General features: G+C 37.3%; 1 protein-coding gene and 1 pseudogene across 1 annotated transcript; one reads left to right on the forward strand and one right to left on the reverse strand.

The window, feature by feature from the left end:
- Positions 1-19,244: 19,244 nt before the first annotated feature.
- LOC145131793 (uncharacterized) lies at positions 19,245-20,207 on the reverse strand. The gene has a single exon (XM_079066446.1). The coding sequence runs from the start codon at positions 20,205-20,207 to the stop codon at positions 19,245-19,247; it is 963 nt and encodes a 320-aa protein (XP_078922572.1).
- Positions 20,208-20,369: 162 nt separating this feature from the next.
- Positions 20,370-25,172, forward strand: LOC145131794 (TLC domain-containing protein At5g14285 pseudogene; annotated as a pseudogene).
- Positions 25,173-25,577: the final 405 nt, after the last annotated feature.

Here is a 25,577-nt window from a genome sequence, read left to right on the forward strand (position 1 = left end):
ACACTATAACAACATTTGTTATATATTCAACACGAAATACCATTCGATTGTATCAGTTGATTATTTCTTCCAATCATCAGCACATAATATCAATTATTAGTGTCACATGAAGTATTACATACTCAAGTGAATGATGGAAAATAAATAGTTCAATCATATAGATGTATGAAGTCTTGTCCAAGTTAGACTTCTTCAGCTCGATGAGATTAGAGGAGCAATTCCTCTTTTAGTGTCTAGTTTCTTCTACAATAGAAACAACACTAATCATTTGGTCCTTTCTTGATTTCTGGGTTTATGATGTATTTCCCTTAACTGAACTATAAGTATATATGAGTGCACAATCTCTTAGACTTCCTTTTATTCAATGCTTGAACAGACTTGAAACTATTTCTAGTGTTCTGATTAAATATCTGCTTTACTTGATGAGACATCTGATATGTTTCATAATTATCCAAGGCTTTCTGCAAGTCATGTTTAATTTCTTCAGTATGATGTGAGACACATCAACATCATCACAATAATACTTTCATCAAAGTATCATGATTAGACTAACTGGTTGCAGATGTTATTCAGGTATGAGATCTTTCAATATATATATATATATATATATATATATATATATATATATATATAATTTCTATTTATCTTAAAGGTAGAACCTCAAGATATTATACCAGTTACAGAAATTATAACCATCAAATGTTACTGTCTCTTGAAACTCAACAAGAGAGAGATTTTGCAGGGCGTAAAATTATTAATAGTTATCAACAGAATTTAACAAAGTTTCATTTAGTATTTTCAATATTTAGTCTTTAAAAGTTAATACCTTATATTTTTTCTTAAAACATTAATTTATTAAAGTCTAGGATCCAAGTAACGAAACAAGTAAATGGTTTGGTGACCTTTTTCCCATAAACTTAATCAAACTCGGTAGGTAGCGATTACCGATTGCATACGATATGTAACTCCTAGATTATGGGATCCTAAACAATTATTGTTTAGCTTGGCATGTTTATCCCATCTATGCCTCAAAACTCTTATGCTTAAGCGACCTTTATCACATAAGAAATTGATCAAATCATCCATTTAAAAAACATGTAAGTTCTATTCCACAAATGGTTAAGTGACCTTTTTCCCACAAGCAAATACGAAAACACCTTGACTATTTTTGAGAACCCAAATGAATATGATGACCCAAAAATCCATATGAACCGCACAAAAGTCCCAAGTGAATTTTAAATGGATTGCATAGATTTGAAGTTTTGTAAATAAGGGTTTATATATGTTTTACAATTATAGTTTATAAAAACATGGTCTCATGAATATTGCATGCATCCAACAATTCGTGTACCCTTTTGTAAAATTCATATCACTTGTTATGAGGTTTTTTTGGTGTCAAATAAAACTTCATTCTATTTGTCATTATCCGCGATCAATTATAATCCAGTATTTTAAAGCTTAGTCGTAGATCGGTTTTAAGAACCGGTAACAGTCTTAATAAAACTATATTTTATACTTAAGACTTGGAGTTTTGGATGAGTTATAAAATCACTATTTTAAATCACCTTTTAACAATAAAAAACTTATGACTTCACGAATTTATAAAATAAACTCATTTTATTTTATAAACTCAATTTTATGCATCTTATGATAAAAGTCATATTTTGATAAACCAAAACTTGGGTGATGATACTTATGTTTTAAATCTCATTTAGCATGCATAAAACATAATATCAACATGTTGCGTTATGTTTAAAACACCAGTATCATATATTAAGTTTCGACGCAAAAAATAATCACTAGTTTTATTATTTGTCGTTATAATGCTATAAACCGATTTTAGGTTTTTTAATAAAAACTCCTTATTTATTATAAAGACATGGAGTTTATATAAGGTTTAAACATCTTTTAAACTATTTCAAATATTTTAAAGTTTGGTATTTATAAGTTTTACAATAAAACTATTTTCAACAAAAATTGAGTTTTAAACCGCAAACCGGTAACCGGTAAAACGTTTTTATAAATATCCATTTATAAACATCTTATGTTATCTTTTAAATATTTTTTAATCAAACTCCACGTGATATTATCTTATGAAAATTTTTTAATTGACATGTAAAAACTATTTTCATACATAAAACATAACATACATTTAACATAAAATAATTATCACAAGCATGCATTATAATGTGTATAAACCAAGTCATGTCTAGTAATAATTTTTATGAGCCATCACAAGAATTATTAAGTCTTTCCTAAAGGACTTAATGGACACTTCAAAAGGTCTTCAAGGTGGTAATTTCTTCATCTTGTTACATTTAAAGTAAATACAACTAGTCTAGCTAATTTATTACATCAAATCAACAAATGAAAAATACATATTTATCTATTACATCTTAAGAATAAATAAATATCAACCAAACACAACACAAAGGTCCAAATGGCTTGTTTATACACAACAACATATCAAATATTATAACAAACAACTCTTTGTTTTTTCTAAGGCAACTTTTATATAACCAAAATGAATGAAAAATGGTTATATATAAAAATAAACAATTTTAACCAAGAAGTTGCCAAAGAAAACAAATATGACTTTTTCTTAACCAAAAGAAATTCATGCTTGTTTTCCAAAAACCAAAAATTATCAAACATAAAAAATCATTCTAACATATAAAAGATGGCTCTGATACCACTATTGGGTTTTGATACGAAATAAAAGTTTGTTTTTCAACAAAACCGGCAACGGAAGACTTTAAAAATAACAAGTTTAATTTGAGCTCATAACAAAACCACACCATCATGGATCCATTTATAGAGGTTAGAATGAAATAAAAGCAACCATAGGATGTTTTAGAGATAACCTTTGAAATCTTTGAACCCACTTGGTTTTGGGGTGTTGATGAAGATAGCAAAAATCAAAATGTATGATTTCTCTACAAGTATCCACCATCAAAAGTAAGACACTTGGAATGCTAGTTCCTTCTTGTATTCTTGAGTGTCTTAACCCTTTAAGTGCTTAACTCAAATAAGCACTAAAGGAGACAACTCAAGAGAGCTTCTAAACCACCAAAGTAAAGCACCAAACTTCATAAGAAGAAAGGCCTTCATATTCACGGTTTTGGAGAAGAAAAAGGAGGAAGAAGAGAGTGTTTTTTTACTTAGCAAAAATGCAAGCCTCATGCATCTCTTATATAGCCCATGAAAAGTAAGGACTAACCATTAAAATATTCTAAAGTAATGGCTAGCCATTAGAAGCATGGGAGAAAAAGCGTGGAGGCTGAAAAGTAACCTCCATATTTTAAAAAAGGGAAGATTCTTTATTTTTTATAAACTCCAAGTTTATAAAATATAAACTTTGTCTTTAGGTAAAAGACAAAAAAATCCAACTAGTCCAAAATATGGTGCATGACTTATTAATTCATACCATATGAAATTATAACTAATAATACTCTCTTATAATTATTATTTTCTCAAAAACAATAATTATTCTCTAACTAAAATACAAGAATCGATATTATTTATTAATAATCATATTAATAATAAATATACAAAATATGCCAACTTGATAAAGGTGTGACCCTATAGGATCATATATTATTAGTAATATCACTCCATAATGATTCTTGGGCATATAGATCCAACAGATCATGTGTATATCGGGCGGGCCCCAAAGCAGGCGGGGTCTGGTAATTGACATATCTGTAATCCGAGCGGGGTTCGATGCCGGGCCCGAGGTCAAGTGGGACTCGAGACCGGGCGAGGCCCGATGGAGGGCGTGGCCTAGTATGTGATTTATGTATGTTTGGTATGAGGTATCTTGGGGAACTCACTAAGCTTTGTGCTTACGCCTTACAGGTTTCAGTTTATGTTTCAGGTACTTCAGTTTTCAAATGGAAGAGCTCAGGATGATTGCATAGCACACACCACATGTTTCCGCATTCCGTGATTTACTCTGATTTGATGATGTTTTGATAAATCTTGATAGCTTTGGTTTTATGGAAATGTTATACATTAACGATTTATTAATCTAAAAACGAAAAATTTTGTCATTATTTTTGGGACATTACATGTGATCCCTACCTATGTTTTGCAATCGACCTGCTTACGAAAAAGGCAACTAGCAATAAAAAGCTAGCGGATAAAAACTATTGTTTTGTAAGTCCAACTGTAAGCTGGTTGGGATATGTGACATATAAACAAATGATTCAATATTACAAGACAAATTCAAAATACATTTTATTAAATTAAGTGATTTTTTGCACGTAATTGGCAATATTATTACTGAATTTTTCGAATATCATGGTGTGAATCTCGATTGTTATCATGATTAAATCTTGAATGATTGTCTAATTTTTTTTTCTAGATATGCAATCACTATGTTGTTGAACAGTATCAAAAATAACATCCGTCAGAGTGGGAAGGATCGATGCCTCATGTTCGAATGTTCAATCATACAATTGAGACACCTTCTATGAATCATCTTAAGCCCTAAAAGCTACAACTACCTTGAATTTATGTATAATTGTTAGAATGATAAAATAGAAACACGATTTCTAAATTGTTTGAGATAATGAAACAATGAAACAATAACTTTTTTCACGAAATTTATCATGATATTCGGTTAAATGTGATATTTAACATACTTAATCTAATTAATATATGTATTTATGTGAAACACGTTTTACATAACTTTCATAGACTTTAGATTTTCCACCGGCTTCTATTACCTTCATAAAAACAATTTGTGATTTTTGAGATGGCATTGACACGTTGTTTTTAAATTGTTGTGTACCTCCCACACAATGTAAGGATGAAACATCTTTCTAACGAATATTTGCTTGCTATTTTAAAAGGCATGATTTTTTTTTCGGAACGACATAATTTTATTAAAAAACAAAAACTAGCAAGGAGCTAGAAAGTGATTACATCAAAGAAGTAGCTAGAGAGGGGTTATGTCACACTCCCAAACCGGAACGGCGGAAACGTTCGGGGGCGGAGGACGTCATGCTCAGTATCATAACCATAGTGAAGAAAGTAAACACAACCATCATAAATATAATTTAAAAGGTTACATCGTTGCAAAAATACATGTTTCCAAATAAATTACATATGATGTCAAAATAGTTCAAAAGAAATCTGCGCCTTAGCGTCTTGCCTTCAAAAATCTTGTGGTTACCTGTATTACTGGTTACCTGAGAATACAAGTTGTTTTTGAAAGAGTATCAGCATTAAAGCTGGTGAGTTCATAAACAATTTATGAATGAAAAATGAATGGATGTTGTTCCTTAAAATTTGTTCCAAGTTTGTTTCCAGAAAATCCTATATTTTCTAAAAGGTTTGTTGTAGTCTTAATTGAATCAAGACTTAGCATATGTAAGTAAATCGGCATACTTATGTGTGGTTTTATATTTAAATAAAACTCCGTTTTGTGAAAACCCTTAAATCCCCGTGAACTGTGTGTTTTGTTAATTCCCCATGTGAGATGTTATAACCATGCTAAAACTCGAAGGCCTCGTATGCGATGTTTTTCAGGCGTCAGAATGTTATGACATTTGTCACCCCAGACCTGACGGTCTAGCTGTTGCAAGCAGCTTAGGTGCGGGTTTGTCAGACCCAGTATAGATCTATATACAACTATCACGTTCTCCCTCCAGGAGATTCTGATTATAACTACAGGACTTTTCTGTGATACTTAAGAGTACCCCGAAGGAGAATGTCTCACAAATGTATTCATTAACAAGTTCACGTAGTTTGTAATGAAATACTCGTTTTGTAAATCGATTGTATTACTGTTTCTTTGATAAACGAAGTGTTCAAACTATACCTATTATAGTTTATCAGTAGTGTGTTATGATTTGATGAAACCTTGATATGTAAGACTTTGTATTTAAATAAAAATGACATTGAAAATTCTAAGTGTAAATCTTACACACCTTGCTCAGCATGTTACAAGGTGTGAATAACCCTTAAACTTGTTTTGACATTTTTACCCTTAACTATCGCTGTTTTAGAGTATTTATAGAAAAATCATCGTAAGTCGAAAACTGAATCCGTAAACTCGGAGAGTTTGGAAAAAGAGTCTACTTTATTCATTAATTTTCCTATAATTTTTGGTGGTCTCAAACCAGTGTGAAAATGTTCATCTTCACAGCCTGGTCCGATTTTGTTGCTGCAGTGATAGGCAGTTTTGTAAAAATCACCATAATTTGTAGAAAAATCGTATGGAGATGTGCAAGTAGTCATTTTAAATGTATAAACCTGCAATATTTGCATATTAAACAGTTTTGACAAATATTAAGTTTAAGTTGGGTAAAACAGTTCGTGAACAGGACACAACGTTTCTATTGTAAGCTGTCAAGTTAAGTTTCAAATATGTTTTGGTGTTTTAACTTGTATTCCCCCCCCCCCCTGAAAACTAAAGAAAACTGGAAAATGTAGGGGTATGAGCTCACCTTGAGTGATTCTTGAAGAGTGGAAGGTCGAAGACGAGGAGTTTCAAGTCAAGAACACTTGATGAACACGTGAAAGCTTGGATGATCCTAAGAACGATTTTTGGTGTTAAGATGTGTGTCGATGATCCAAGAGTGTTATGAAAATATGGAATAACACTTGATTTTAGATGGAATACTTACCAAAAAGTGAAGTAGTAGCTCAAGAACACTTCCAAAAAGTGGCTGGAAGTAGAGAGAAAAAGAGGCTCTCTTGATGGTTTGAGAAGTGTATAAGTGTTGGAAGTGATCAAAGTGAACCAAGAAATCCTCCAGGGATTTCTTTATATAGATGTTGCTGGAGCAATTTGCAAAGTTGAAAGGATGTTTACCTTGGTTTGTGTGATGTGGATAGGGTTGGACAAATGAGAAGATGACACATGGAGACAAGTGGGCACACTTGACCCACTTGTGGTGTAGAATACTCTTCTTAATGTAAAATAATGATTTATAATTAATAAATCCTTGAGATATGAATAAAATATGAGTTTAGGAAGTTTAAAATGATAAAAATATGAAATTGGTGAAAAATCCCCGTCAAAAATGGGCTTAACAGGCGAAAGTTGTCGAAAACCGGACAATAGGAGCGAACCTGCGAGGTTCGGTCCTTAGGAGATGAGGACCGAGAGTAGGGAGAAGAAGGGACCGAAGGGAAGGCTCGGGTCCGAAGGGTGGGTCTCGGGTCCGAAGGTGAGAGGGAACCGAAATGGACCGAGGGCTCGGTTCATTTCGGGTGTATTGAGGTTCGGTCCGAGATATGCTGACTTCGGTCCTGAAGGCTAAGTTCGGTCCTAAAAGGCTATGTTCGGTTCTCACAAGGGGACCTTCGGTCCTAAAGGAGTGAGTTCGGTTCCCTAGGGTTCGGTCCTTAAGGGTTCGGTTCCTAGGGGTTTCGGCGCTATTTAGCTGTTTTTCGATATATCTCCCCGATTCAAGCGGTTTTTGGCCAAGTTAAGGGTCGGGATGACCCGGATGACTATAAAAAGTTGAGAGAGATTTTGAGAGAGATTTGGGAGAGATTTAATTTTAGCCATTATTATCGTATAATCTTGTAATGCAAGGTTCGTGAACCCCGTTATGCTTCGTTTATGATTGTTTTAAGTCCCCAAAAGGGTCCATAGTCGTGTTTTGATGCATTTAACTCCCTTCTTAGGGTTTCACATTGATAAACACATAGATTCTCCGAGACACTTGAATTCTTGACATACAAATGCACATTTTCATACATTGAATAACTTTTAACATATAATTACTAGTTAAGTTCGACCGGTTTGACTTGTTGACTTTGACTTGAATTTGACGGTTGTCAGATTATCCCCTCGTTAGAAGGAATTTTGTCCCGAAATTTTCATTTTAAGCGGGACTTCAGGGGTTGGGGAATAGATGTGGGTACTTTTGTTTCATTTGGTCCTCACATTCCCAAGTAAATTCGGGTCCTCGCTTGGCGTTCCAGCGGACCTTTACGATGGGAATGCGGCTTTGTTTCGTCGATTTGACCTCTCGATCCATGATTTCAATAGGTTCCTCTACGAAGTGGAGGTTCTCATTGATCTCAATTTCTTCCAAAGGAATGACAAGGGTCTCATCAGACAAACATTTCTTTAAGTTTGACGCATGAAAGGTAGGATGAACGTGGTTGAGTTCCTGTGGTAATCGCAGCTTGTATGCCACCGAGCCAATCCTGGCGAGGATTTCGAATGGTCCGATATACCTTGGATTTAGTTTCCCCCATTTTCCGAAACGTATTAATCCCTTCCAAGGTGATACTTTCAGCAGTACTCGATCCCCAACTTGGAACTCCAAGGGCTTTCCTCTCTTATCCGCGTAGCTCTTTTGTCGGTCTTGCGAAGCCTTCATTCGTTCTCGTATTTGGACGATCTTTTCTGTTGTTTCCCTTATGATCTCCGGGCCAGTGAGTGTGCTGTTAGGAACTTGCCCTCTTGCTAGTTGTGTATCGCCCACCTCAGCCCAGCACAGGGGTGATCTGCATTTACAGCCATAGAGGGCTTCGAACGGAGCAACTTTGATGCAAGTGTGATAACTATTATCGTATGAGAATTCGATAAGGGGTAAATGAGCATCCCAAGCTTTACTCATGTCCAGTCGGTCTGTGGGTGGTAGGCGGTACTCATGTCCAGTCTACTTCCCATAGCTTTCTGTAGTGACTGCCAGAACCGTGACGTGAATCGACTATCTATATCGGAGATAATGGATATCGGTACTCCGTGAAGTCGTACAACTTCTTTAATGTAGAGCCTTTTCAGTTTCTCCATTTTGTCTGTCTCTTTTATTGGTAGGAAGTGTGCGGATTTGGTTAATCTGTCGACGATTACCCAAATGGTGTCAAGTCCACCCGATGTCTTAGGTAACTTGGTAATGAAATCCATCGTAATCCGCTCCCACTTCCACTCGGGTATCTCTGGCTGTTGAAGTAGTCCCGAGGGCTTTTGATACTTTACCTTAACCTTGGCGCAAGTCAGGCACTTGCCTACAAAGGTAGCTATTTCGACTTTCATGTTCAGCCACCAATACAACTTCTTGAGGTCTAAGTACATTTTGTCTGAACCGGGATGCACGGAGTAACGAGTTTTATGAGCTTCGTTCATGACAACGTCCCTGAATCCACCAAATTTTGGTGTCCAGATCCGGTTCATGAGGCAACGAACCCCGTCATCCCTGACTTCAAGATTTTTGTCCATTCCTCTCAACGCTTCACCTGCCACGTTCTCTGGTTTTAAGGCTTCTTCCTGTGCCTCTTTGATTTTTGCGGACATGTGTGAATGGATGGTCATGGTTAATGCCTTTACTCGGCGGCCCGAGTATTCCTTTCTGCTCAAAGCGTCTACAACCACGTTAGCTTTTCCCAGGTGATAACGAATCTCACATCCGTAATCGTTTAGTAATTCCACCCATCATCTTTGCCTCATGTTGAGTTCTTTCTGATTGAGGATATGCTGAAGGCTGTGATCGGTGAAGATAGTGTACTTGGTGCCATAGAGGTAATGTGTCCAGATTTTTAGGGCGAAAACTACTGCTCCCAATTCGAGATCGTGCGTCGTGTAGTTTACCTCGTGCGTTTTTAGCTGTCTTGAGGCGTAGGCAATGACGTTTCCTCGTTGCATTAACACACATACTAGACCTTGGTTTGACGCATCGCAATAAACCACAAAGTCCTCTGTTCCATCCAGTAAGGACAAGATCGGAGCACTGCACAGAGTTCGTTTCAGCGTTTGGAACGCAACCTCTTGCTTATCCCCCCAGACGAAAGTCACTCCTTTTTGAGTCAAGGTGGTGAGTGGTTTTGCGATTTTGGAGAAGTTTTGAATGAATCTTCGATAGTAACCGGCGAGTCCTAAAAATTGTCGGATTTCTGTGGGTGTTCTTGGTGCTGCCCAGCTTTCGATTGCCGTGATCTTTGAAGGGTCCACATGTATTCCTTCCTTGCTGACTACATGCCCGAGGAAATTCACTTCTCGAATCCAGAACTCGCACTTTGAGAATTTTGCGTACAATTTCTCCGCTCTCAGTGTCTCCAGGACTTAACGTAAATGCTAGCTGTGTTCTTCCTTACTTCGGGAGTAGACTAGTATATCATCGATGAACACAATCACGAACTTGTCTAAGTAAGGTCGACACACCCGAATCAATAGGTCCATAAACGCCGCGGGTGCATTTGTTAAGCCGAAAGGCAACACTACAAACTCGTAGAAACCATATCGCATTCTGAAGGTTGTCTTGGGAATGTCCTCCTCTTGAACTCGTAGTTGATGGTACCCCGATCTAAGGTCAATCTTTGAGAAGAAACTTGCTCCTTGTAGCTGGTCGAAGAGGTCATCGATTCGAGGCAAAGGGTATCGGTTTTTAATGGTGAGTTTGTTTAATTCACGGTAGTCGATGCACATACGGAACGATCCATCCTTTTTCTTGACGAACAAGACCGGTGCTCCCCAAGGTGAGAAACTTGGTCTAATGAAACCTTTGCTTAGCAGTTCGTTCAATTGACTGGACAGCTCCTGCATTTCGGCTGGTGCTAAACGGTATGGCGATTTGGCTACAGGGGTAGCTCCAGGAATTAGGTCGATTCGGAATTCGACTTGTCGAGCAGGGGGCACTCCTGGAAGGTCTTCCGGGAATATGTCGGGGAAATTACAGACCTCCGGAATGTCTTGAATATTTTTCACTTCTTGTTTCTTGTCTACGACGTGGGCTAGGAAGGCGTGGTACTCCTTGCGGAGATACTTTTGAGCCTTGACACAAGAGATGATCTAAAAGTTTGAGCTAGGTTTGTCGCCATAGACGACGAGGGTTTTGCCATTTGGCAGATTAAGGCGAACGGCCTTTTCGTGACATAGGATTTCAGCATGGTGATGGCATAACCAATCCATGCCAATGATGACATCAAAACTTTTTATGGTGACCGACATAAGGTCAATTTGGAAAGAGTGATTATTTAAGGTGAGGGTACACCCGGTGTAAATGTCGTTAGTGTTCTCTGTTTTTCCGTTAGCCATTTCTACGGTGAATGTGTCTTTTAGTGTTTGTGGTTTTTGTTTAAGCAAGCGTTTAAATTGATGGCTCACGAAGCTTTTCTCCGCATCACTATCGAAAAGAATGCATGCGTATGTATTGTTGAGGGGAAACGTACCGATGACCACAGTTGGATCTGCAACTGCTTCCTCATGACCTATCGCCAAAACTCTGTCTACTTCACCAGAGTTGGGGTTTCTTGCCTTCGGGCAGTTCCGCTTGAAGTGTCCTGCTTCTCCACAACCATAGCAAGTTCGACTTGCTCGGACGTTGGCAGCTTGTACGTTCTGTTGGACTGGAGCTTTACAAAATCGAGCGGTGTGCCCCTTTTTGTTGCAGTTGGTGCAATGCATTTCACGGCTTGCGTCGTTGTGGTGAAAGTTGCACTTGGGTAGGTTCCCGGCGTATTGCCTTATCGGAGTTGGGGTGGCAGCGGTTGTGACAGCGTGCACAACAACCACTTGTTGCTTTTTGGCAGGATCTTGAGCAGGTTGACCCTTCTTCTTGTTCCAGAACTTCCTTTTGTTGCTTCCCCCTTTTGCTTGCTCGGGGGTGGTTGTCACAGTGCCATGGCTGGCTTTATGGTCGATGAGTTGTTGTGCCAGTTCTTTGGCACTGTCAAAGGTACTTGGCTTGGAGGCCAATACGCTTCCTTGAAGTTGGGGAGATAGTCCCCATATGTATCTTTCCACGTTTTTGATTTCCGAAGGAACCATCCCGGGACACAACATGGCTAGATCGCTAAACCTTGAGGTATAAGACAGGATGTCAGAGCCTGTCATTTGAGACCCCAAAGTTCCTCTTCCAACTTCTGTATCTCGCCCCTTGGGCAGTACTCCTTCATTAACATGGTTTTTAGGTCTTCCCATGTTATCGAATTAGCCACCGGAAGTGTCAGTGCTTTGACATGGCCATTCCACCAGGTGAGGGCCCTTTCAGAGAATGTGCATGCTGCAAATTTGACCTTGCTTGCTTCAGGGCATGCGCATATTTCAAAAATGGATTCGGTTTTCTCGAACCATTGCAACAATGCTATGACACCTCCGCTTCCATTGAAGGTTTTGGGTTTGGCATTTGTAAAGTCTTTGTAGGTACACTCTCTCGAGTGTCCCTGGCTGTCCTCGTGGTTAGAATTTGTGGCACCATTACCCGCACCATCCGCATTATTGGTGCTGATTTGGGACATTGCGGCTGCTACCGCGGCTGTTACGGCCGCCTGGAACATTACTGGGTCGAACTGAGGGGGTGGTGGTGGTGGTGGCGCTGCAGTTCCTGCGGCGCTGCCACGTCTAGGATTTCTACGAGGTGGCATCTTCTGCCATATCAAGAATGAAAAGACAATAAGTCTTTGATAACACTCACAAGTCGAGAGTTAAAACTAAACATTATTAGTTCTTTATGTGCATCATGATTCCGACTTGTAAAGATATTGCAAGAATTCATTCATACTAGAGGTCTATAGATAATGAAATATAGACTTTATGAATTTTGATAGTTTTGATTCACATGAAATGTCTGTAATAGAATCCATATCGGGCCCATCCATCGATCGTTTGATGTATAATATTTATATATAATTAAGATTAAATAAACTTTCGAATCTAATGGGTCTGCCCTGGGCCCACAACCAAACAAGGAACATGATCCAAGGCGGAACCACCATTTCTAGGTCGACATAGTATTAATTATATATAACTTTGATTTATACATCAAACAATCATAAATCGGACGCCAGTAAATTTAGTCTGAAAACAATCCCTGTCATGAACTTGATGTAATGTTCCAAACAAAACAAATAGCGTGTCAATTTCATTGATATAACTTAGTATACAATATTGGGGAAAATTTGACCCTACAAGGGGTCTATGCTACATCAATGTATGAAAACATTTTGACCGCCTAACAGATCCCGGAAGTGTAAACACTTAAATCGCGAGATCGGACATAAAATACTAGAAAATAATAGTAATATTTATCCGCAAAACTAGATTAAACTGAAGCGAGCAGTGCAAACACTACTTGCGGCGGTTGAAGCTCTGAGGATCACGAAGTGAAGACACGAAGTTCCTTGTTTCCCTCATTTCAGCTCTGGATTCTACCGCTTGGCGCTCTGCTTCCGCCAGACGTCCTTCTAAAGTGGCTCGGTGTTCTCGGAGCTCTCGTACTTCGGCTCGGGTCGCGGCCATTTCCCGTCGAAGAACCTTGGTGCGGTCTCGAGTCCGATCGTGGTCATCATCCAACCGGAGAAGGCGAACGGAGTTGACTTGGCTGGTGGCACCAACTTCCATGAGGTGGCAGGTGTTTACCCTTGTTTGCTCCTCGTGGCGTGCGACACGGTGAACCATGATAGGAAGGGCTCTGTCGGCTGGCCCTCCTCTACTAAGGTCGTAAAAACCTCGTTGCATGCCATAGGGAGGTCGCTGACCTTGCTCTCGACTCCATCAATGTATAGTTTCGGCCCATTGGGGCGTCGGGCCTTGGAAGTGTTGCGGAGGAATAGGGGCAGGGTGTGGATTGTAAACTTCGGGTTTCGAGTCGGTTCCATCTGAGTCTTCTCCTTCTTCACCGTCTACCGATTCTTCCTCCTCCATGGGTTCTTCATCCTCCATGGGTTCCTCATCCTCCATGGGTTCCTCTTCGGAATCTTCCTCTGGGTCTTCCACAATCCAACCGGAATTCCCTTGGTTGGGGAAGTAGGGGTCACCCGGCAAGTGAAATCCTGCCATTGCGCCTGTACGAGAATAGGTATATGAAGGATATCGCGAGAAATTTTTGGGGGGTAAGAGGTTAGTTATCGCAATTTATAATGTAATTATTACGGCTTTTGAGTTAAAATACTCCTATAGTATTTTTATGTTTGATTCTCGAGGTTTTTGGTAAGTTGAAGACTTGTTGCTCATCATAATTCTTATTCGGCATGTGTTGGTCCTACCTTGGCTAAATATAGTTGATCAGACTATATCCATCCAAGATCTGACTACATACCCCGAAGCTGGATCATGGTGTCCAACTTGTCTTGATACTTTTATATTATTGCCATTGTGATACTGAATTAATGAGTGCGATTGTATGAATACTTTTATAAAAGTACTAATTTTTATTTTTTAAAGTAATTTTGAAAAGTTACGTCAGAGAATTTTGTCCCGTTGTATTTATAGTTTGTATATCTTACATGGTTCGATATACTTAGTTCACTATAAACAAAGCTTTGATACCAATCTGTCACACCCCCAAACCGGAACTGCGAAAACGTTCGGGGGCGGAGGACGTCATGCTCAGTATCATAACCATAGTGAAGAAAGTAAACACAACCATCATAAATATAATTTAAAAGGTTACATCGTTGCAAAAATACATGTTTCCAAATAAATTACATATGATGTCAAAATAGTTCAAAAGAAATCTGCGCCTTAGCGTCTTGCCTTCAAAAATCTTGTGGTTACCTGTATTACTGGTTACCTGAGAATACAAGTTGTTTTTGAAAGAGTATCAACATTAAAGCTGGTGAGTTCATAAGCAATTTATGAATGAAAAATGAATGGATGTTGTTCCTTAAAGTTTGTTCCAAGTTTGTTTCCAGAAAATCCCATATTTTCTAAAAGGTTTGTTGTAGTCTTAATTGAACCAAGACTTAGCATATGTAAGTAAATCGGCATACTTATGTGTGGTTTTATATTTAAATAAAACTCCGTTTTGTGAAAAACCTTAAATCCCCGTAAACTGTGTGTTTTGTTAATTCCCCATGTGAGATGTTATAACCATGCTAAAACTAGAAGGCTCGTATGCGATGTTTTTCAGGCGTCGGAATGTTATGACATTTGTCACCCCAGACCTGGCGGTCTAGCTGTTGCAAGCAGCTTAGGTGCGGGTTTGTCAGACCCAGTATAGATCTATACACAACTATCACGTTCTCCCTCCAGGAGATTCTGATTATAACTACATGACTTTTCTGTGATACTTAAGAGTACCCCGAAGGAGAATGTCTCACAAATGTATTCATTAACAAGTTCACGTAGTTTGTAATGAAATACTCGTTTTGTAAATCGATTGTATTATTGTTTCTTTGATAAACGAAGTGTTCAAACTATACCTATTATAGTTTATCAGTAGTGTGTTATGATTTGATGAAACCTTGATATGTAAGACTTTGTATTTAAATAAAAATGGCATTGAAAATTCTAAGTGTAAATCTTACACACCTTGCTCAGCATGTTACAAGGTGTGAATAACCCTTAAACTTGTTTTGACATTTTTACTCTTAACTATCTCTGTTTTAGAGTATTTATAGAAAAATCATCGTACGTCGAAAACTGAATCCGTAAACTCGGAGAGTTTGGAAAAAGAGTCTACTTTATTCATAAATGTTCCTATAATTTTTGGTGGTCTCAAACCAGTGTGAAAATGTTCATCTTCACAGCCTGGTCCGATTTTGTTGCTGCAATGATAGGCAGTTTTGTAAAAATCACCATAATTTGTAGAAAAATCGTATGGAGATGTGCAAGTAGTCATTTTAAATGTATAAACCTGAAATATTTGCATATTAAACAGTTTTGACAAATATTAAGCTTAAGTTGGGTAAAACAGTTCGTGAACAGGACACAACGTTTCTATTGTAAGCTGTCAAGTTAAGTTTCAAATATGTTTTGGTGTTTTAACTTGTATCCCCCCCCCCCCTGAAAACTAAAGAAAACTGGAAAATGTAGGGGTATGAACTCACCTTGAGTGATTTCTTGAAGAGTGGAAGGTCGAAGACGAGGAGTTTCAAGTCAAGAACACTTGATGAACACGTGAAAACTTGGATGATCCTAAGAACGATTTTTGGTGTTAAGATGTGTGTCGATGATCCAAGAGTGTTATGAAAATATGGAATAACACTTGAGTTTAGATGGAATAATTACCAAAAAGTGAAGTAGTAGCTCAAGAACACTTCCAAAAAGTGGCTGGAAGTAGAGAGAAAAAGAGGCTCTCTTGATGGTTTGAGAAGTGTATAAGTGTTGGAAGTGATCAAAGTGAACCAAGAAATCCTCCAGGGATTTCTTTATATAGATGTTGCTGGAGCAATTTGCAAAGTTGAAAGGATGTTTACCTTGGTTTGTGTGATGTGGATAGGGTTGGACAAATGAGAAGATGACACATGGAGACAAGTGGGCACACTTGACGCACTTGTGGTGTAGAATACTCTTCTTAATGTAAAATAATGATTTATAATTAATAAATCCTTGAGATATGAATAAAATATGAGTTTAGGAAGTTTATAATGATAAAAATATGAAATTGGTGAAAAATCCCCGTCAAAAATGGGCTTAACAGGCGAAAGTTGTCGAAAACCGGACAATAGGAGCGAACCTGCGAGGTTCGGTCCTGAGGAGATGAGGACCGAGAGTAGGGAGAAGAAGGAACCGAAGGGAAGGCTCGAGTCTGAAGGGTGGGTCTCGGGTCCGAAGGTGAGAGGGAACCGAAATGGACCGAGGGCTCGGTTCATTTCGGGTGTATTGAGGTTCGGTCCGAGATATGCTGACTTCGGTCCTGAAGGCTAAGTTCGGTCCTGAAAGGCTAAGTTCGGTTCTTACAAGGGGACCTTCGGTCCTAAAGGAGTGAGTTCGGTTCCCTAGGGTTCGGTCCCTAAGGGTTCGGTTCCTAGGGGTTTCGGCGCTATTTAGCTGTTTTTCGATATATCTCCCCGATTCAAGCGGTTTTTGGCCAAGTTAAGGATCGGGATGACCCGGATGACTATAAAAAGTTGAGAGAGATTTTGAGAGAGATTTGGGAGAGATTTAATTTTAGCCATTATTATCGTATAATCTTGTAATGCAAGGTTCGTGAACCCCGTTATGCTTCGTTTATGATTGTTTTAAGTCCCAAAAAGGGTCCATAGTCGTGTTTTGATGCATTTAACTCCCCTCTTAGGGTTTCACATTGATAAACACATAGATTCTCCGAGACACTTGAATTCTTAACATATAAATGCACATTTTCATACATAGAATAACTTTTAACATAGAATTACTAGTTAAGTTCGACCGGTTTGACTGGTTGACTTTGAATTTGACTTGTTGACTTTGACTTGAATTTGACGGTTGTCACAGGTTATGAAGCCACTCAGTCCAACTTAACTTTACCCTACTTCATCTATTAGAAATCTAAAAAAAGGATGTCTCAACAACATCATAAAAAATAACCGACTTTTTGTGTAAAACCGCTCCAAAAATAGACGAATTCCAAAAATTCCATAAGCACCAGAAGGAAGTAATAATGACCGCATCAAATGCCTTTCTTTGACCTCTACGCAAAATTACATCATCCGACCAGTTGATGAAGGACTGCACCGAGATCTGAGATGGGAGAGATAAACCCCACCATATAGCTACCCTACCCCAAATATCCCGTAAGTCACGACAACCAGCAAAAATATGATCAATAGTCTTGGCTACAACCATGCAAATTGGGCACATGATAGAAGGGACCATAACACCCCTAATCGATAATCTCTCCCTCATAGGAAGACTAGAGAGCTGAATCCTCCATACTAGAATATTGAGCTTAATAGGAACCCAATTATTCCACCGAGTACCCCTGTCCCCCGAAGGAACCAAACCACTATCCAACGCATACCTTACAGACGAAACATAAAAAGAGTCAGAACTATCAAGAGACCAACCCAATTTATCCGGGACCTGTTGTAGCTGAACACCCTGCACCATTTCCAAGAAGGAAAGCCATTCAGTTTCTTCAATGATGTTGTTAAAGGCAAAAAGACTTCTTTAGGGGTCAGGATTTTATCCCACCTAACCCAATGCATACGACGATCATCCAAATCAGCACCCCAAAAAAACACTGATCTCAATCTCTCAAATTCCTTTATCACTGTAAGAGGCACCGGATAAATGGACATCAAGTAACTGGCAACCGAACCCACAACTGCTTTAACTACAGTCATCCGCCCCCCCAAAAGAAAGACACTTGGCTTTCCAACCCGCCAATCTTTTACGGGAAGAATCAACAATAGGACCCCAGGAATCAATTCTAGCCATATTCTGACCAACTGGAACCCCCAAGTGAGAAAACGAAAAGCAGCCCGGAGAACATCCCATACAATTAGCCATAGAAGAAACTTGATTAGCCGTGACCCCCACTCCATACAACTTGCTTTTGAGAGTATTGATTTTCAGACCCGAGGCTAGAAAGAAACATCTAAGAATATGAACAATATGTAAAGCATTCTCCTGATTCCAATCAGTCAAGAGAACAACATCATCAGCATAAAGAAGATGAGAAATAGTGATACCACATAAACATTAGCTAACTGGGCCCTAGACATGGCCACAAGAAAACCCTACGTGGCCAACACAAAAAGAAAAGGAGATAGGGGATCCTCCTGTCTCAGACCTCTGGACATATGAAATTCCCGGGATGGAGAACCATTCACCAAGACCGAGACAGTAGCAGAAGACAACATCTCCAAAATCCAATTACACCACAAAGAGCTAAACCCCATAATTTTCATGATTTCTAGAAAGTATTCCCATGATAAAGAATCATAAGCCTTTTCAAAATCCACTTTGAATATCAAAAGAGGATTTTTTAGAAGCTTTACTCCAAGCTACAATTTCATTGAGAAGAAACGGACCATCCAGAATCTGTCTGCCTTTTATAAATGTCGATTGCTCCACACTAACCAGACTATCAATAACCTCAACCAATCTATTAGCAAGAAGTTTACCAATAATCTTGTATTGGCAACCAATCAAGCTAATAGGTCTGTAATCTTTTACAACCTTCGGGTCTCTAATTTTTGGGATCATAGTGAAAAAAGAAGCATTACATCCCTTAGGAATAGACGAATGCGAATGAAAATGAGACACCATGTCAAAAATGTCATCCTGAACAATATCCCAATACCGTTTTATAAAACCAAAAGTGAAACCATCAGGACCTGGAGCTTTTGAAGAGCCAGAATCCCACACTGCCTTTTTTATTTCCTCCCAAGTAAACGGAGCATGAAGAAACTGGATTTGAGCAGATGATAGATGAGAAAAATGGGAATCCTGAGTTCGGGGTCGAGTACCATCCTGTTTAGAAAAAGGATTCTAAAAGTGACCATGAAATTCCTCCTTAACCGTATTTGGATCATCAATCCAGCACCCTTCCTTCAAAAAACCTCTAATAGCCATTTGTCTTCTCTTATTATTTATGACCCCATGAAAAAAACCCGAGTTTTCATCACCTTCAATGCCCCACTGAATTTTCGCCTTTTGGGCTAACTCCAAATTTCGTAACGTGATCTAAATCCGTGATGTTCCTAAGAATATTAACTCGTTGCTCGCGTAAAGAAGCATCCCCCCGATCAGTCATAAGGCGAAAATCAATGGATTCTAACACTGTTTGGAGCTCCGTGCGTTTAGAACCCATTTTGAGTCTAGTAGTTGTGTTCCAAATACGAATATTAGCTTTAAGAAGTTGAAGCTTCTTCTTAAATTTAACCCATGGATGTGAAGCCCTGAGTAAATTCTGATCTTGGGACCACGAATTTATGACAACATCATCGAACCCCTCCAAATTGAACCAAGAATAGAAGATACGGAAGGGAGTAGGCTCATAATCAACTCTATGCTCCGATAACAAAATAGGTCTATGGTCCGGAATGTACTTCTCCAAAACCATACCTGTCAAATGAGGAAACGCATCGAAAATACCATGAGAAGTTAAAAATCTATCCAACTTACTAAATTTTGAACCCCACTTATCACTCCATGTAAACCGAGGACCACCAAGAGAAACATCGAATAAACCCGCTTGCTCAATAAAATTGTTGAATCTCTTAGCTGTATTAGAGTTAAACAAAGTACCAAATCTCTTCGATTCATCACGAACCTCATTAAAATCACCCATCAAAACACAACCACCTTGGAAAGAATTAATAAGCTGGAGAAGATTATCCCATAGAATTCGCTTAGAATCAGCCCCTTGCGGAGCATAAACCACAATAAACATGACCGGTAATCCCGAAGAAGACCATATCGCCTCGATAACCGTAAAATAATCAGAAATATGGGAGGATTTAAAAGAGACAAATTCCAAATCCCAAAAAAGAAGAATACCACCCGAAGCTCCACGAGAAGGAGAGAAAACGTAGGAAAAAGAATTATTACCCCAAAAAGAACGAGCCATACGAACATCAATAACTTCCATGAACCACTAATTAAAATAGCCATACAAACATCAATAACATTGATAACCGTAAAGAATTATATATATATATATATATATATATATATATATATATATATATATATATATATATATATATATATATATATATATATATATATATATATAAACACCATATCATTGATGGTGGTTCCTTTTGTTTTAGCTGGAATCAGAACCTTTGCAGAGGACTTGGGAGTTGGAATTGCTGGTATCATATCACTTGTCAGCAATAACTTTATGCTCAACTACATAACCACAAAGAGGGACAAATACATCATGAAATGGATATAACGGATTTCATAGCTCATGAATAGAATGAAAAGAAAAAAAGTTAATAGAAAAGGATAAAACCCTTTTATGGTAAGATTGTCTTCTTATTGAACTTTTGTTGCAATTTCTTTAAAGACTTCATCTGTGACCTAATCAATACACATAAAAATGAAGGCCAATGTTAGCTTTGAGGAGAAAGAAGCTAAACTACAAACATAGTTTGAATACACCTCATAAACAACTCTCTTAACGCACACGAGAATTGAAATCTTCAATGTTCAATTGCCCTCATTTCAAGAAAGTAGGGAGATTTTGTGGTTTTAGATCTCCATGGACAATTCCATCCACGAAGTTTCAAATATACAAACAAATTCAAATCAAATATTGATTTTGATTGAAGAAATCAGAAACTGATAGCAAAACATCAAGACCTGATTTCGATTTTTGATTTTCAAGTTTGGGGGGAAAGAAGGAAGAAACAGAAAAACAGCAACGAATTCGATTTTAAAAGAAGAAGAGAAACAAACCTGCTGCGTCGGCGGAAGAACGAGTTAGAGACAGAAGAACTTGCGACGACGTTGCTGGGTGCAGTGTCGTCGACGTTTTGGGTGGGCGGCGTCGTTTCAACGGCGTCGTCGGAAGGTGTAGAGAAGTAGATGCGAAGCAAGCAGACTCGAAGGGAAGAAAAGAAGAGGAGGCGGTCGATCTTGTTTAGGGCAAATAAGAAACGCGTCTCTTTTTTTATTTTTCAGACTTAGTTCAATATCTGAAAAAATAAGAGGCATTTATAATTTTAAGAGGTAAAAAATAATATACAAACAAACGATATGAATCTGAAATTTTAAGACATTGCCTCTTAATTTTGCAATTAAGAGGTAAACAAACAGGGCCTTAGTCTAATGATTAACACAAACGATTCACTACAACTAAGAACAAAGAGTAAATTGTAGAACACATGAACAAATTAGTGTTTTTTCTGTGGAGAGAATACGAATAGTGAGAGGAGACTAATAATAAACTCTAGTCTTTGTCTCTTGTTTATGTACCACCTAAAACTATGGCCTACACCCTAATAAATGACAACGATATACATAGCCCGACCCAGACGGTGGGCAACCCGGGCGGTCGTTCAGAGCCCATGTCTCTAAGGAGCCAAAAATTTCTACAATATATATATATATATATATATATATATATATATATATATATATATATATATATATATATATACAGAGAGAGAGAGAGAGAGAGAGAGAGAGAGAGAGAGAGAGAGAGAGAGAGAGAGAGAGAGAGAGAGAGAGAGAGAGAGAGAGAGAGAGAGAGAGAGAGAGAGAGAGAGAGAGATCAACCCATCTTAAAATGCTAGAAGAAATATTTTTTTTTTAAATTAGTTGTTTTTGTAATGTTGTGGCCATATTTTTGCTTTTTAATATTAATAGTGCATTTTATAACGGTTTGTCTATTTATAACTTTAGGTGCCTATTTTTTTTTTCATCTTGAACTCACTATATCTTTGGACCCACCCTGGATATAAAAAAAGTTGCACTCGTTTGTAGCTGTTTCTACCGGGATCTCATTTGGTTGGCGATCGCCTGAACTCCGGCTCCACAATATCTTTCAAATACGCCGGACCAAATGGCGACATAGACCTAGGTTAGGTTGCGTCCACTGATCTCTCTCATCAATCATCATAACGTGTGGGCCACAATATCTTTCAAATCTTCGGCGGCAGCCACATATATAAATGACCTAGTCATCTTAAGTAGGCCATAAAATTGAAATTGCAAAGAGAGAGAAAACTCATAAACTTAAAAAAAAATAAGTTAAAAAAGATAAATATCATCTAAAAGATTCTTACGATATCTTGAAATTGATTATTTAGTTAAGTTTGTATAAGTGATTAGAATTTAATTGAGATATATAATCTAACATGTGTGTCACTTACAAACAATAGACAATTTTGTTGACATGATGATAATTAAATACATGTTCTAGTTACTTCTGATTTCTAAAGTGAATATCATAGCTGAGAGCTTGTAAAGATGTATTTTATCATTTTGGTTACACGTTTGAGTTAGTGATTCGGTAAGGCCAACTCCAACCATAACCATTAAAAAACATAAAAAAAATATTATCTTTTAACACAAAAATAGAGTTTTTACTCCAACCACACATTAAAATTTTACACTAAAAAATCACTTTAATAAATAAATTTATTATTATTATATAATTCAATTTAATTTTTTTAAACCAATTCTATTGAATTTAATATTGGCATATAATGAAAAAACAACTTTGGTGTTGCACATGGATAGCCGCTATATTTGGCGGTCAAAATTTTTCACACTATAATTAGTATAACGTACATCTAAGCAGTTATCGCGGTCAAAAATATAATAGCGGTCACCGGCCGCTATTTGAAATCGTGGTTTTCACGGCGGTATATAGTGGTGATATAATGTTTTTTATATTATTTAGAATTTATATATATTAGAGTATTAATCGATAAATCATACTTTAAAGTTCAACCCAATCCAGTTGATTAGTTTATCAGTAAATCATAATTCACATATCATACTTTGTTAATCATACTTCACATATCATAATTAGTTAATCATACTTCAGAGATCGGTTACCAATGCCCCAGTTAATCATATTTTAACACAATTAACAAGAAAACATATGAAATACTTACTATTTTATCATACTTTAACACAATTACAGTTATTAAATAAAATGATTAAGCAATTTGATAGTTAATCATAATGTAGTACTTCAAGTTTTCAATACAATTAGCAACACAACACATACATGGTTTCAATGGAAGTCATGACAGTCACAAAATTACAATTTTATTCAATGGAATGACACAAAAGTTTTAGTTAGGGGCTAAGAAAAAACAATTTTATTCAATGGAATGATACAAAAAAATATTTTTTTTATGTAAAATAGCCTAAAAATGGAATTTATTCAAATAGCGGTTATAGCGCCGCTATAGCGGTGACTATAATCGCGGTAAATAGCGGTAAATCGCGACGCTAATAGCGTCACCGCTATTCTAAACCGCTATTTCGAAATAGCGTTTCCTTACCTCCGCTAACCGCTATAGCGCCGCTATCGCCCCGCTATAGCGTTGCTATTGACTACATAGCGTACGATTGAAAGAGTTTTTGCCGGCATTCCACTATTTTAGTGGGCGGTTGGAGAAGCCTTAAAAGCTTTTAACTTGAAATAAATATGTACAAATATGAAATGTTTAGACATAGTAAATAAAAGGGTTACTCTCTATACTGACCAAAATATTACAACCGTTCAACTTGGAAAACTATCACAAAATGAAATATTAAGCTTACAAAAGTAGATTTTCTGAAATGTCTTTTGGTTGTGATTAATATTCTTAGCTATTAAATAAGCGTACATAAATAATCTAATATTAAAATCACTATTATTTGTTTCATACATAACAATAATTTTCAGGTTTTTCCAGCAATTAATAAACATATAAAGAATATTCCATGAGCACATGGTATAACTTTTAGATTGCTTATCGTGTTGTGTGTACTCAATTTGCTTTACGTAATGAAACTCTCTTTTTTATATATAACATGACACCACCTTCCTCTTAATATCTTAGACTTTTCTCACTTCAAAATATGTACTTTTTGCACCACCACCCAAATCAAACAATATCCCCCCATTTCCATTCAATTCCTAACATTTTCGTTCTAACTTCAAGATCAAGACGCAAAATTCTTAGCCAATATCTTTGTATTTTGGTTCGTTCTGTGAGATTCGAATCTTGATCAACCTTCTGTTAGTTCGAGATTCAATACCCCTGACGGTTTTTTGTTCTTTAACTTTTCTGTTAACAAGTGAATTTTTATATTTTTTTTAATAAGATTTGATCCTTCAACCTTTCTCACCACCATGGAAACCCTTTATATTGATTCCTCATTACTTCCATATTTCACTCTCATGTATATTTCAATATATCTTATTGGCTACTCAACACTTTTTAAGAAATGGGATCCCAAGAAAAGGGTAGATGCTTCAAGTTGCTTAATCTCCTTAACTCATGGTACCCCAGTAGTCTTCCTATCAATCTATGCAAATTTCCTACACCCAGAAAAACCCCACCAACACTTTGCTGCCCAAAACACACCATTTCAAGCCTTTGTTCTTGACTTTAGCATTGCATACTTCTTCATAGACACCACACATTACTTAATCTTTATTCCCAATGATTACTTGTTCATTGTCCACCATTTAGCGGTTCTTTATGTGTTCATAACATGCCGTTATGTGGTCGGTTATGGCGGTTATGCCATCCTCTTCCTCCTTGCACTGGCGGAGGTCACTAGCCTTTGTCAGAATATATGGAGCTTTGCTAAGTGCCGGAAAGATGAGGTGGCAGTGGCGGCATGGTTGTATAGTGGTTTATCTCCTTATTTTTATGGGTTTTATACGATGGTTAGAGGGGTGTTAGGGCCGTTGCTTGTGTATAAAATGGTGGTGTTTTACTGGAATGGTGGTGGCGATGGTGTGGTTCCGATGTGGGCTTGGGGTTCTTGGATGGTTGTGATTGTGAATGCTATTTTAATTAGTGTGTTGTGGGTGTCTAATCTTTGGGTTGAGTTGTTTCAAGAAAGAAGCAAAATAAGGAAATTAAGTTAAAGGTAGACCTTCAAAAATTGTGCTTTTGTGTATATATATATAAATGGTCCACCTTCAAAAATTGTGTTTTTGTGTATATATATAAATGTTCAACTTGATACTAGTATGAAATAGGTGTATCATATGGGAAACACATGATATAATATGAATACCTAGTATACGCAATTGAAAGTTTGTACAAACAATGTCTTATTATTATTATTATTTTAATATTTTTATCTATTTTAGTTATTTATTAACTTTTACTTCTTTCTCTTCTCTAAAAAGTTTTTTTTGAAACGAGCGGATTTTATAAAGAGTCACAACCTAAAAGAAAAAAGATCAGACTAAAACAACGAACAACTTACAAAATGCCAAAAGAAAAACAAGCCCAAAACTCCAATTTACAATTAATAAAATTATCCT

The sequence above is a fragment of the Lactuca virosa genome, chromosome 8 (assembly GCF_052849685.1).
Source record: "Lactuca virosa cultivar CGN04683 chromosome 8, Lactuca_virosa_CGN04683_v6, whole genome shotgun sequence".
Classification (NCBI taxonomy): domain Eukaryota; kingdom Viridiplantae; phylum Streptophyta; class Magnoliopsida; order Asterales; family Asteraceae; genus Lactuca; species Lactuca virosa.

Excerpts from the sequence above, each read along its gene's own strand:
- LOC145131793 (XM_079066446.1), bottom strand. The coding sequence starts at position 20,207 with ATGGAAGTTATTGATGTTCGTATGGCTCGTTCTTTTTGGGGTAATAAT.